The sequence below is a fragment of the Nymphalis io genome, chromosome 17 (assembly GCF_905147045.1).
Source record: "Nymphalis io chromosome 17, ilAglIoxx1.1, whole genome shotgun sequence".
Lineage (NCBI taxonomy): Eukaryota > Metazoa > Arthropoda > Insecta > Lepidoptera > Nymphalidae > Nymphalis > Nymphalis io.
Window position 1 is genome coordinate 8,614,530 of NC_065904.1, and position 13,984 is coordinate 8,628,513.

Consider the following 13,984-nt stretch of genomic DNA (forward strand, 5'->3'; position numbering starts at 1 on the left):
GTGCATTATATTTCTTTTGTAGTTAGCCGTTTTTACTGTTTGACTGCAGTTGCAGTTAATTAGAACATAAAATGTATAGTTAAATAATAATAAGCAAAATAATATAATACTGTTTAAATCAAAAAAGTATTTAAGCAGGCTAACGAGAAACGCTATCAGCGCTTGCAAATATATCAGCCGAGACAAACGGACGTGAAACTCTGTATTTACTGTTTCTTAATATTTCATTTACATAATACATTAATTGACTGCCTCGTTGGTCTAGTGGCTTGATATAATCAGGTCCTGGGTTCAATCCCCAGGTCGGGCCAATAAAAAGTTATTGGGTTTTTCTATCAGAAAAATTCTCAGTAGCAGCTCGGAGTCTGGAAGTTGGAAGTGTATACACTCCCATGCCTCGGAAAGCACGTAAAAGCCGTTGGTCCTGCGCCTGAACTCTTTCCGGACGTGTCGGATTGCCGTCCCATCGGATTATGAGAGTGAGAGTAAGAGAGGGAAAAGAGAGTGCACCTGTGTTTGCGCACACACTTGTGCACTATAATATCTCCTGCGTATTTTGCTAATCTCTCTTGAGATTGGCCGCCGTGGCCGAAATCGGTCTGGAGGGCATTATTATTATTACATTAATTATTTACTACACAGTCCGACAGCATTTCCTATTTTTTTTTTTTTTATATGCCCCGGGATGGCAAATGACTCTACTTTTTATAATAAATTACTTCAATACTGTAAATATAATTTCCAGAGCGAATTCGTGTGACAACAGACCAAATGGTTGCCGAATATGAACCAGTTGACGAACACAGATTGAACAGCGCAACGGTTAGCAGAAAATCCGAGATGATACGAGATTGGTGTGACCAGAATAGTTTAGTGATTAACAAACTCTACCCTACGATACTGGGTGAGACATATCTACTTGAAAACGAGTCAGAGCCGTGGCGTAACACTGCTTTCAAACATATATTAGACAATACAAATAATAATCTGGACGAGACATCAAACACTTTTAAGACTTGCTTATCAACAAGAAGTGTACAAATAAGTGGTGTGCAGCCGTTAGAACAAACAATTGATAAAACTGGAGTATCTTGCCATTGTACAAATGATGTCATGCGACGCGGAAGTGTATACGAGAATTTCTCACTACCCGGCTCACCGAACAGCATCATTCACAAGAACTATAACAACAAGACAAGTTTAAAGAAATGCAAGAATCATTCAAACAATTCGACCGCTAACGATATAATCAAGCTATCTCGAGACACGCGATCTGTATCGACCGACGAATCACAAGTTAATTTGGACAGGGTATTAGCTGTGGCGCAGAATAAAACAAATGAATGGCTGTCGTCTTGTAGTGATGTATGCGTTGATGATGTTAAATTAGGCACTAATACCAGGAGATCATCGGCGAGTAGCGGTGTTAGCAGCACCTTCTCGGGGAGTATAGTGCTAGGTAATGTGCAAGAGGAATATAAATACGAAGACAAGGAAGAAGACATTGTTCTTATTGAAAGGAGGTTACTCGTTACGTCTGTTGTGTGAGTACATATTAAAATTTTCAAAATATACTCATTGATTTTTACTCATTGGTTTGCTTAAATAATGTCCACGGACGACCTTATTTATTCATTTAAGTTAAACATTTAAATATAATTCTTTTTTGTTTTAAGATAATTGTGGATCAAAGATTTATTAATTTGAATCATTTTATATTTGAAATGCTGATGAAAATTATGTTTATTAAAATACTTAATTTTTCTTTTTTTTTTCTTTTATTTTAGACTTCCTGTTGAAGAAACAGCCGAAACACCAGACCAGACAACTCTATCGATTGCCTCGTCTCTCCCTTCCTCGATGGAGTATGATAACAACACACTCAGGGCGGAACTCGTCCGCTTAGGTTTCAATCCAGGCCCTATACAAGATAACACTAAGATGTTGTACTTAAAAAAACTTCAAGCTTTAAAAAAGAACCCTATTATTGTTCAACGTGATAATAAAAGTAAGTTTTTAAAAAAAGTTTTCATGTTGTTTTTAATTCGACACATTCATTAATTGAGAAAGTGCCTCGTTGTAAATAAGTTTATTAATTTCATTAAATTTTCAGTTTGTCAGTTGTTAAATTAGAATGTGATAAACTATGAAAGTTTTAACTTAAATAATATTATTATCTAAATATGTATTATATTTTATAACATTTAAATTACTGAACTTATTTTCTAACCGCGTCTACATGTTGCATCCATACGCCACATAGGTTATGATAGTAAATGCTTAAAATGTTAATTTACTACTTTCTTTTTTTTAAATAGTTAAGAGTAATTTAGTCAAGGGCATGAGCACTGTGTGACAAACATCTAGGAAATTTATATCTGTGAAGCTAATATGGAAGTTTTTTATTTAAAAATAGGTTTAATATAAAAAAATAAAAACTATTCTAATTAATGTATTAACTGTATACGACGTTAGATAAAAATACTTCAAATAATAACCAAAGAGTATAAAGTCACTATTGATTGTTGTTTGATGATAATGATAGTGTCAGAATATTGACAGTATATTTTATAGGATATTTTTTATGTATATAATTATATGTAATTTGTATTTATTTTACTATGATACTGGAAAAATTCTCTAGAGTAATATCGACGAAAATTATTTATAAAAGTAATACTTATTAACTATTTTCAATTATTCTACATAAAATAAGTTTTACCTAAAATAGCTTCTCAGTGGAAATCAATTGATTTTTAGTCAAGCACTTGAAAGTCACTTTGAATCTAATATTTATTTGTATATAATATATCATTTAAATCATCAAAATCTAACTTTTATTAAATTTTAAGCGTATAGCGTAGAACTGGAAAAGTCACTCCGAAATGACGACTGGATACAAAATCTATCTCCGTACATTGAACTGGAAAACATAGCGAGGTCGGATTTCACAAAACTAGACAAGAAATGGCGGGAAGGCAACGCGAAAACATCGTTTACATACCTCCTCCTCGACCCGAGGGTGACGGCTAACTTGCCTGCCAAAGCTGGGAGACAGAACCCTTACTCGTCGTGGAGTACTTTTATAAACTCTATCTTTTATGTTGGAAAAGGTAAATTTTTTTATAGAAAGGCGGACGAGAATATGGGCCACCTGATGGTAAGTGGTCACCAAGGCCCTTAGACATTGGCATTCTAAGAAATGTCAACCATCGCTTTCATAGCCAATGCGCCAATCAATCTCCGTATCGTAAGTAGCGATGCTTGGTATTATAAAAACATTTGTATATTTAAGAACTAGTTTCCGCCCGTGGTCTCGTCCGCGTGTGAGTGATGCTGTGTTAGGTACCCTATGTCCTTTTTTATACCCTCGCCTGTATATAAAATTTCATAATGATCGGTTTAGTAGTTAAGATGTAAAAGCGTAACAAACACACAAATAAAAAACAAAGTCACTTTCGCATATTTTAACATAATTGATAATATAGATATTATATTACTCTTAATATACATAAACTATGTATTTTTAAAGAAATTTAACGACAAAACCAACGGTCATTCCAAAATATTTGCAGTCTGTTGTTATGATGTTTTAAATAAATTGTACAAAAAATCGTACAATGGCCGGTGCGGAAACGAAACACGACCACGAAAAACATTTGAATGGTCTGAACAAATAGTCACGATCGGTTATTGAACCCGCAAGTTCCACCGCCGAATATAATTGAGCAAACAATGAGCCTTCAAAATACTGATAATGTTTTTTTTTTTTCAGGTAAACGCTCTAGACCGTATTCACACCTATATCAAGCTCTCATTCTTTGGAAGAAAAATTTCAAAAAATCCGGTGATAAAAAAGTTCAACACATCCTCGACATATGGTCTGACCAAGTTGGTGTTATATGTCTGCACGTATTCCAAAACGTTATTCCCGCCGAAGCGTACACGTACGAAGCCGCCATGATTGACGTCATTGGCCTTCCAAATTTGAAAAATTTAAAGACTGGCAACTATTATGGTGTCGCGTCATCGTGGCCGCACAGGGAACGTCGTATGCTAGGCTTATATCTTTTATATAAAGCAATGCTAATATTTCTTTGCGAAGGAGAAAGGCAATTGAGACCTGACGATATATAGACTGATATTTAATTTTTATTTTCAATTAATATTTATAAATATTTTAGCTAACTAATAATTTAAAGCCTGAATAGACCAAATACTATAAGCAGGGTTTGCATTTGTACATAAGCAGTGAAACGATCGAACTTCTACCAAATTTTCTTGGCACGTCTATAGTGTGCTTTAAAATTGATACTGTAAAATGTTGAATGATGTAAATTTCATTCCGCTCTCTTTAATATTAAATAAATGTACATCCATTTTCGATGTTAAAGTATTCTCATATGTATATATATATCAAGATTTCAGGGTTGTGCAACACGTGTGAAAATCTATTAGTAACATATAAGTTACAGGATATTTTTGAGTATTTTTATAATTATTGTATTATAGTTATAAACCATTTTATAAGAGGTTGTAACATTTTAACAATATTCGTACTTAAATGTGACATTAGCCACAGTAGGTATATATACTACACATCTCGGTATTATAATAGTGATTATAATAAAATTATGATAAATACTCGTGACGTTCGCTACAACTAAAATTCTAACGACTAACTGTTTACGATTCCCTCAAACGAGATATTGGCGTGTAATGTATTGAACGCATCTAATACACGCCACTATAAAAAATTAGATCCGTTAAGAGAGATTTCCAAAAAAATGTGGCCGTCACGAAACGATTGGCAGAGATGTGAAACATTGAAATTATTATAGAAATAATCTATATTAATTAAAGAAAAACAATAATAAAATAAAAATAAGTTCCGTTAGAACAATATTTAACTTATTACTATAAAGAGTAGTAAAGTATATTGTATATGCGCTACGCACATCCAAGGGAGTAGAGAACAGTGGCGGAGATCGTATGACGTCATAAGAGAGCGTCATGACGTTTGCCGTCAAGGCATACGAGTCATTCATACCTTCGAGCGCGTCAATAGACGTTTAAAGAAACCTTGCTTAAGTGTAACCTTTTATACCATTAACAATCTTGCCAAACCTATTTTTTTGTACCTTTTTACTCTAACAAATAGTAGCCAAAGATGACTATGACTGTATTCATAATATTGTACTTTTAAATATTTTTCTTATAAATTTTGTACCCTATTCTTAGGTATAATTTCAATCAGTATTTTTTTTAATTTAATGTATTACCTTTATGAATTACTAACTAATAATTATTTTCGTATTTCATTGTTACCACATATGTTTTAAATTAAATTATTCCCTATGTTATCGATTTAAGATCTCAAAATTATCTGTAATTTGTACACTTTTAAAATATCTTTCTGTAAGTGAAAAAATAATGTCTCTCTTCTTTGAAATTTTAACGTACTAACAATATCGTTCCTAGTCAATTTGCATTATGCATAATTATAACAATTCTTTATATAATGTATGTTTATTTAAGGACTAAGGAAATAAAACATTATTAAGAAATAATTTATCTTTATTATTCCTTTTTTTAACGTCTCGAATTCTTTTCTAAGAAATCAAAGTTGGCTTTACTTACATCGAAAAAATACACAAATAATATATCGATACATTATAATACAACAACGTGTTGCATACCAAGTCACTGGTACAATACAAAATAATGAAAGCGTAATGAGCCGCGACTTCGCGTCGATTGATATAAAATAATTTTCAGTCTATCAACGCATTAGCGCTATACAAAAAACAGCGTGCTTTTGTAATCATATACATACAAAATAAACACTCGTATGGTTTAACATTTATCTGTTAGCAAAACTTAACAAAAAAGTATGCTGCAGTTTCTTATAAAAATAGAAGTTCGAATATTAATTAATCATGCCCAAATAATGTTCGTCTTTCAAACCTAATAAACTTTAATCCAGAAATTTATATTCTATTACCAATAATGCCCTTGGATATTTTGTACATTAATCTTTCTAAATATACCTCGAGTTAAAATGTTTAATTGTACAATTTCTATATATTGCAAATAGTTTAAATTATTATGAAAATATAATTTTAAGCTCAACTGAAGTTTTGATACAAAAAAATCAATTAAATTTTTTTTTTTTATTGATTGAGAGAACATTAAAAAATAAATCTTAAATACGATGTTTAAAATTCTTCATAGAATTTTATTTACTAAATGAAAACACTTAGGCCCCACAATTAACACAAATCTCAGTTTTAATTTCTGAAACAGGTACACGCGTACATTGACTATCCTCGTTAAACAATAGACTCACTACATATAATATTTGTCATCTATGTGTTACAGAGGTCCACTACTTTTCTTGAAATGCGATCAATCGACGTGCCTCTTTCATTCGACTAAAATACACTCGGATTACTTAAAATACATTAACACTTAATGTGCTGATACTAGAACAACGTTCGGTTCTAATCTGTTACGGATAGGAAACATTGAAATGCAAACACAATTTACAAGACAACAGCCGCATTAAAGTTTCGACTGGAAGACTATTCTTTGTAACAAAATCAATACATTCGTGTCCTATCACATATTACGATGACACAAAAAAATAAAATTACATTAATCAAAATACAGCTTTTGACTAACAGTGCAGTACAGAAAGTTATGGAAACGCTAATCCCTTGTATTTGTGAATATCGGACTATGAGATTTATTTTTTATATATATATTTATCCTTAAAAGCCAGACATACATACGCACAGCGATATTCAAAACACTCCACAATTCTATAGAATGCTCTCTACATTATAAATAGTCGTTTCTCGCTAATACCGAGACAGATTACGATTTGTGCACGCTACGACTCATTGTTATGTTGATCACATTGATGCCTTTAATCTTAGACTATATTACTTAAATTAAATATCGAATAATCTTACGTTTAAAACTAGATACGGTCGATTTTGTTTTGTTGGAATGCTCTTTCATAAATAAAGATCTCAGTACACTGTACTCAAGATATAATTTCACGGGGCTTCAATCGTCAGTACAATGCCCAGGACAAACAGATAATTCGATGTTTTATATTACAATATTGATCAACATTCTGGACACTAATATTATTCATGTAATTTACAGATAACGCTAATATGTACAGAACTAGTTTGTGCTTTCACTAGTTAATTACAAAACGAAAACATTTCAATGCGGAGTCGGTTAAAGTCCAATATCCAATGTCCCTCCAACATTTACACGTTCAAAACAACCACAATGGAGTCCTCGAAACCACAACACACTTCAACTAAAACTCAGGTAACTATTAGTTCACATTCTAAAACATTCAAAGCGCACGTCACATACACGTTTGTGGGTAATGCGAGATCACAGTGTTTATTTACGGCTACAGGCGTAGAGATAAGATCGATTCACTTTTCAGTTCACAGTTTATATTAGTCTTCAATAATCTCACAAGAGTCACACAGTTTGTCACATCCGGTTAGTTTCCATTGTCGATTTTCGATCGATCGAAACGTCGATATTCTCACTCGGGTCTATCTTTGGTCGACTCGCCGCTCGGAGTCGACGAGTCGTTAGGGGCCGCTCCTGCACTTATCGTTAGCGGTTACTCATTTGGGCGGAGTCGGAAATGAGTTGACGACCGCCTGTGTACTCGCCAGTACGGCTGCCGCTGGAACATATAATCTTCTATTAAAGTCTCTCTCTGTTAGTAACTTTCAATATCCCGAATGACATCTTTCTATTGGGGGACGTTACACTCGTGCGGGGCTCGGCCGCTTTTCAGCCGAATGCTATCGCGCCCCTGCAACCAATGACACGTCAACATTAGCAGCGACCGGGATCGCGTTGGGTCGGCTCGGGTCGTGAGAAAGATGTATTCGAGAAAAAGGGAATATGGTATACAAATGTTTAGATACTGATCGGTGTGGAGAAAATAAGAACATGTACTAGTATGTAACGTACGAACTCATGATATACAAAAACAATGAAACCGGAAAATGTGTAGAGATAAAGGTACAAAAAGTAAGTAAATGTGAAAATCGTGTTAAGATGGTAATGGTGATGGGTCGCTAGCTCGTGTGGGTAACGCACCGGGGTAGGGCGGCGGGTAGAGCGGGTAGCCGAGCCCCACGTGCGTGTGGTGGTGCGTGTGCACGTGGCGCTGCGGCGGCGGCGAGCGCGGCGCCTCCTTGGGCGGCTCGGGGCGCGGCGGCTTGCCCTGCGGCGACTTGGCGTGCTCCTGCAGCTCGTGGATCTTGTGCGGCGCCGAGTGCGGCCCGTGCGCGCCGTGCGGCCCGTACGCGTACTGCGCGCCGTGGCCGGGCGGCAGCAGCTCCAGCTTGGCGGGCGCGCCGGGCCGCGACAGGTCCTCTGGCGCGTGGTAGCGCGGCACGGTCCAGCCGCCGCCGAAGCCGCCCACCAGCATCGGGCTCAGCGGCGCGCGGTACACCGGGTCGAAGGGCAGGGCGCCGTAGTGCGGCGGCTGCATGTACGGCGGCAGGTAGTACTGCGAGGTCGGCGGCGGCGGCGGACCCTGAGTCTCGGTCGTCGGCTTCTGACCTTCCTGCTTAACCTGAAAGTACAATTATGGTTACGAGCCGTTTGTTGAATGTACGATAGCAGTACCGACATATTATAATGAGAAATTATACACGTAGTCCGCACCGCCTCCATCCATACCTTGACTTCCTCTTTAGGCTTGTCGTCTTTGTCTTTGGGTTTGTGTGCGGGTTGTGGGCGCGGCCCTCCGCCCCCCGCTGACGCTCCCGGCAGGCCCCCCACCTGCTTCCCATCACCGCCTTCTTTGCGACGCTGTTCGAGGCTCATATAATACCTGTAATAATCAAAGTCGTAATAAATCATCTTATAATATATATAGCTTAATTATCTACGCATAGTGATAATTATTATTTGAAACAATGACGTAAACTGTATAAGAAAATATTTTTAAAAAAAATCTAGCTTTTACAGTACAGTATAGCCTAGTGGTTAGAACGCGTGAATCTTAACCGATGATCGTGGGTTCAAACCCGGGCAAGCACCACTGAATATTCATGAGCTTAATTTGTGTTTATAATTCATCTCGTGCTTGACGGTGGAAAACATCGTGAGGAAACCTGCATGTGTCTAATTTCATTGAAATTCTGCCACATGTGTATTTTAACAACCCGCATTGGAGCAGCGTGGTGGAATAAGCTCTAAACCTTCTCAAAATGGAGAGGAGGCCTTAGCCCAGCAGTGGGACATTAACAGCTTTTACACTTTTAAGAGTTATGCCTTAACATATTGATAATTGTCGAATAAATAACTCCAGAAAAGGGAACCAACCTTCTTAATTCCTCTTCCCGCGCGTGCGGTGGTCTCTGGAAGGCGTAGGGTCCCATTTGCGCTTTCATCTCTATACTCTCCTTCAGGATCTGATGATTTTCATTCGGTCTAGAGGGGTCCTTTCCTTCCGCGGATCTGGATTGTTTACTCTTATCTAAAGGACTTGGAGTCGTTTTGGAACGATCCGAATCCTTGGATTTGTCATCTACGGGTGCCCCAGGCGGGGGTCCCGATTCCACGTTGTAGGGAAAATTCGGAACGTAGTTGTATGGGTAGAAGTGAGGAGGTAGGACTTTCTGAGGGCCACCTTCTGGTTTACCGTCCTAGAAAAAAATATCAAATTAAATGTAGATCACATACCAGGTTATAATTAATATGTAAATAAAATGATGAGATAATAAATCTTGAGTTATTTGTTTGAATTAATACCTTAAGGTCAGTCTTTGGATCTCCTTTAGAGAGGTCTTCTTTGCCTTTATCGCTGGGCGGGGGGGCACTGGCTGGATGCGCGGGCGGCAAGTATGGCGGCTGACCATAATACTGTATTGACAAACGACATATTTATTTAATTAATTTAGATCATCTATATAAATTACCTATATTTTTATATACATATTACTGGTGGTAGAGCTTTGTGCAAGCTCGTCTGTGTAGGTACCACCCACTCATCAGATATTCTACCGCAAAACAGCAGTACTTGGTATTTGTTGTGTTCCGGTTTGAAGGGTGAGTGAGCCAGTGTAATTACAGGCACAAAGGACATAACATCTTAGTTCCCAAGGTTGGTGGCGCATTGGTGATGTAAGCGATGGTTAACATTTCTTACAATGCCAATGTCTACGGGTGTTGGTGACCACTTACCATCAGGTGGCCCCTAAGCTCGTCCGCCTTACTATTCTATAAAAAAAAATGTGCTACTAGTTTCAGCAAGCGGATTTGCCCATAGGGTGGGTAACAACCTATGTCCTTTTCTGTACGTCTTACAACGTGTTTACCAAATTTCATGATTACGAGTTGAGTAGTTGAGACGTGAACGTACGTACGTGACGTGTTTTAGAATTTTGATTAATAATGCGCTATGAATTATGATAATTACTTAAGTTAGTGTTACAAATTATGTTATTGCAATATATTGCAGCTGTCGATTGAGGGTAATATTAAAATGGGAGGACGTATTTGTTTATATATGTATATGGTATCTAGTATGATATGGATTATCATTTTACCTGATGATACACTGGGAACGGTCGATGACCGGCGTCTGCATCAGCGGCGCCCTCTGTCGGTGCCGCGTCGTCAGATATGTCAGAGTAGGCCGGGGAGCGAACTCCTGGCGTGGGGGACCGTCTCGCGCGTCGCTTGCCTGGCGACTCGTCTGGAGGAGACTCCGTCGATTTACGCTCTTCCGATGGCATTAACGCTGAACGTGGCTTAACCTGAAACATAACGTAAAATATTAGTTTGCAGTTTAACAATAAAACACGATATTGATTCTTTAATGTGACGTCACCCTTATTTATCACCTTCGTCATCATCGCTTGCCTTTATCACGTCCATGAGATCGACGTAGTGTAAAAGTTGCATGAAAATGGATTTTTCATGTTTTTACGGCCAGCCTACCAACCCTCTTTAAGAATACTTTACTAGTAAAAGTTAGTACCATATGTCAATCTCATACATTTAAATTATTTATGTGTGATCATACTGATGGTTAAATCACAAATAATAATCTACAAACTGCTTATTGCTAGAAATGTTGTGTTATTTATGTTGTATTAATATTAGGGTTCTATCTCCAACAATATTGTTTATTCTTAATAGCACATGAATATTCAAATGAAATTTCGTACCTTGAATTGTGTCAGCTGTGTCGTCGGCTGTAATGTGGGGAGAGATTCAGGGGGAGGGGTGGCGGGTGCGGGAGGAGTAGGAGGACGTTCTGCTTGCGGCTGTGGCTCCGGAGTCGTCGCGAATTCTTCGAATCGAGGTTGCGGCGGAGAGTCTACTGCTGCATCTGTTTTCTCCGGAGATTTTTCAGGTGACTTATCACTTTTTTCTTCAGGTGATTTTGTAGGAGTAGGAGATTTAACTGGAGTTGCAGGCGTTGCGGGTTCTGAGGGCGGCCGAGCCGGTGACGCCGGTTCTACTGTGGGTTCCTCTAATTCAGAACTAGAACCGTCTTTATCGTCTTCATCTGGTGATCCATGCGCGTGCGATCGGTGGTATTTCAAACCGTTCGCGTGCTTGTACTTTTTCGAGCAGTTGGGCTCTGGGCATTCCAGTAAAACTGGATCAGGTGGAGGTGACGAGGGAGTTGGAGGTGGACGTTTTGTTTTAGGAGTAGGTGGACGTTCTTCCGCATCAGAATTGCGTTTCCTTTTAGAGTCCGGTCTAGGAGGAGTGAATGGAGTCGGAGAAGGTAGCGCTCGTCGACCTTTAGCGCCACCGTTTCGCAGCTTACTATGTACAGAGGACCGTGTCTCGGTAAAGTTTGTCATGTCAGTGGGTGCGGCACCTCGACCGCGTTTTGCTCGCCCCTTAGGTGTCCGCGCATCCAACTCCTCTGTGGGGGAATCGCAAAATCTGCAAGCAAATATAAATTAGTTTTTGCATGTTCATAAATTCATAGAAAACGTATCAAATAATTCTAAAATATTACACATTGTTTATTGCGTATATTGAAATCATGTAATGGATGTTCATTTAGTAAATATCCTCGAATGATCGATTATTACTGATTACTAACCTTGGTGGCGCCCAATCATGTCGCGTGCAGTCTAATAAAGTTCCGACGTAAGTCTTCCCTCGCCACGTTACATTCACAACTAAAACACCTGTAAAAACAAAAAGTATTAAGGTAATACTAATATGAACCGACTACTATTAGTGTCGAAACTTTCAAATTCAAATTGGGGTCGACAAGGGCAAAATGGATGCAGTGGAGTTATTGGCGAAGCGATCCAATTTGTCACGAGGGCGCTGATTTGCATAGAGTGAGAGGGGCGTGCGGCGCGCGGCGTGCGGCGTACCCGGCGCTCCAGGAACGTGACTTTAGCCGCATATTTAGAAACGCTCGCGTTACCCTAAACCACCCTCGCTTATCACGCTTGCGTGCTAACTTATGCAAATTTAATTAATCAATTTAATCCCGTTCTCCACGGCTCGTATAAAACTTTTCCACCAGTTTATATGCTGTTTTTACGTTTTTTATAAACGACTATAACGTTTTTTATTCAGCGAGTCGGTACTTAGTGAGCGTGTTAATCCATTTGTCCGCAAAACTTATTCGAGTGTAGAATAAACAAATTGCGACGAAAATAAGGGTAGCTGGCAGTCCCTTTTAATCCCCCATGGAGCTATTTTTCCACACATGTTATAAAAATAAACCTTTAAATGTTAAAAAGAACTTCAATTATACTAAAATATTAAACTACATACTACTAAATACAGAGTTTAATAAAAAGCATTCAATAAAAATTAGATAGAAATAGTAAAATCAAATATAACATGTAAACACGACACAACATAAGCAAAATCACCATGACATGTGGTATAAATCAGAGGAATAATAAACAGATGAGGTCGCTCGGCAGTCGGTAGCCGGCTCATGCGATGTCTCAATAATTCTCTTTCAACATTTATTGTTCCTCAAAACAATGGACACATAAAGCATTTCTCTATAAGCCATTAGCATTATAAGAGCGAGTTATTGTACTAAGTGAATCAATGGGCACGATGATAGATGAATTAAATTGTCAGCACGATTTAACGATAAATTGTATAAAGTTTGTGAATGAGACGTTTATTTATATATTAGGAGTATAAAATGTTGATCCTTCTTTATACGTTATTACGTTATATAAGTTATACATAATTAAAGTTGTATAAATAAGGGACAAAACAAGAATATTTATTTATTAGTAAAGTGTCAGATTAAATGTCCCACTGCTGAGCGAAGGTCTCTTTTCTTTTTGAGGAAAAGGTTTGGAGCATATCCCACCACGCTAATCCAACGCTTGTTGGTGAATACATGTCACAGTTTCATCTGACACACGAAGGTCGCGATGTATACCTACTCCGCTGATCTGGAGATGAATTATAAACACAAACTAAGCAAACGAAAACTCTGTTGATTGCCAGGTTTTAAAACCGCAATCTTTGGTTAAAAATTCACATTTCACACTAAATTGCTTGACCTGAAATATATATTTATTACTATATAAAAATGAAATAAATAGATCGGTTTTTATTCATACTTAATAAAAGCTTTTTTTCTTCAATAAAAGTCCACAGACGTGTTAAACGTGCCTTTGGTTTAAACATCTTTTCTACTGTTTTGATTAACTTTATTTTTGATGTTTCTGCATTTTTTTGTTTTCAGGCAACACCACAATCGAAATATTAGGACATGTGCAATTTTAATTGGATATTAATTCAATTTTATTATACTACATTTGAATTTCTTTTATTTTGTTACAATCTTAAAACAATTGAATTAAGTAATTATCACATAATTAGTGTAGTAATAATTTTCTGTATAACTATTTATTTTTCTTTTGCGCTCCTACAAACGGCAATACTTAAGGATGTGTGGCAGATG

At 37.4% G+C, this 13,984-nt stretch overlaps 2 protein-coding genes across 7 annotated transcripts in view; one reads left to right on the top strand and one right to left on the bottom strand.

The window, feature by feature from the left end:
• Positions 1-13,984, bottom strand: part of LOC126774818 (zinc finger protein 608-like) — a 361,874-nt gene that overhangs the window by 256,007 nt on the left and 91,883 nt on the right. For 3 of the 5 annotated variants that reach the window (XM_050496431.1, XM_050496433.1, XM_050496430.1), the window contains 8 exons: positions 12,131-12,218; positions 11,235-11,967; positions 10,611-10,820; positions 9,814-9,924; positions 9,385-9,707; positions 8,737-8,890; positions 8,149-8,629; positions 5,563-7,726 (listed from right to left, as the gene is read on the bottom strand). In XM_050496431.1, coding sequence (XP_050352388.1) covers positions 7,665-7,726; positions 8,149-8,629; positions 8,737-8,890; positions 9,385-9,707; positions 9,814-9,924; positions 10,611-10,820; positions 11,235-11,967; positions 12,131-12,218 — 2,162 coding nt within the window. In that variant the 3' untranslated portion in view covers positions 5,563-7,664. Of the gene's footprint in view, positions 1-5,562; positions 7,859-8,148; positions 8,630-8,736; positions 8,891-9,384; positions 9,708-9,813; positions 9,925-10,610; positions 10,821-11,234; positions 11,968-12,130; positions 12,219-13,984 lie in introns of those variants that run through there. The other 2 variants (XR_007669838.1, XM_050496434.1) reach the window with 2 other exon arrangements.
• Positions 1-13,984, top strand: part of LOC126774826 (tyrosine-protein kinase receptor torso-like) — a 177,515-nt gene that overhangs the window by 5,828 nt on the left and 157,703 nt on the right. The window contains exons 4-7 of one of the 2 annotated variants that reach the window (XM_050496452.1): positions 746-1,544; positions 1,788-2,008; positions 2,853-3,113; positions 3,776-5,426. In XM_050496452.1, the coding sequence (XP_050352409.1) occupies positions 746-1,544; positions 1,788-2,008; positions 2,853-3,113; positions 3,776-4,137 (1,643 nt within the window). In that variant the 3' untranslated portion in view covers positions 4,138-5,426. Of the gene's footprint in view, positions 1-745; positions 1,545-1,787; positions 2,009-2,852; positions 3,114-3,775; positions 5,427-13,984 lie in introns of those variants that run through there. The other variant, XM_050496453.1, reaches the window with a different exon arrangement.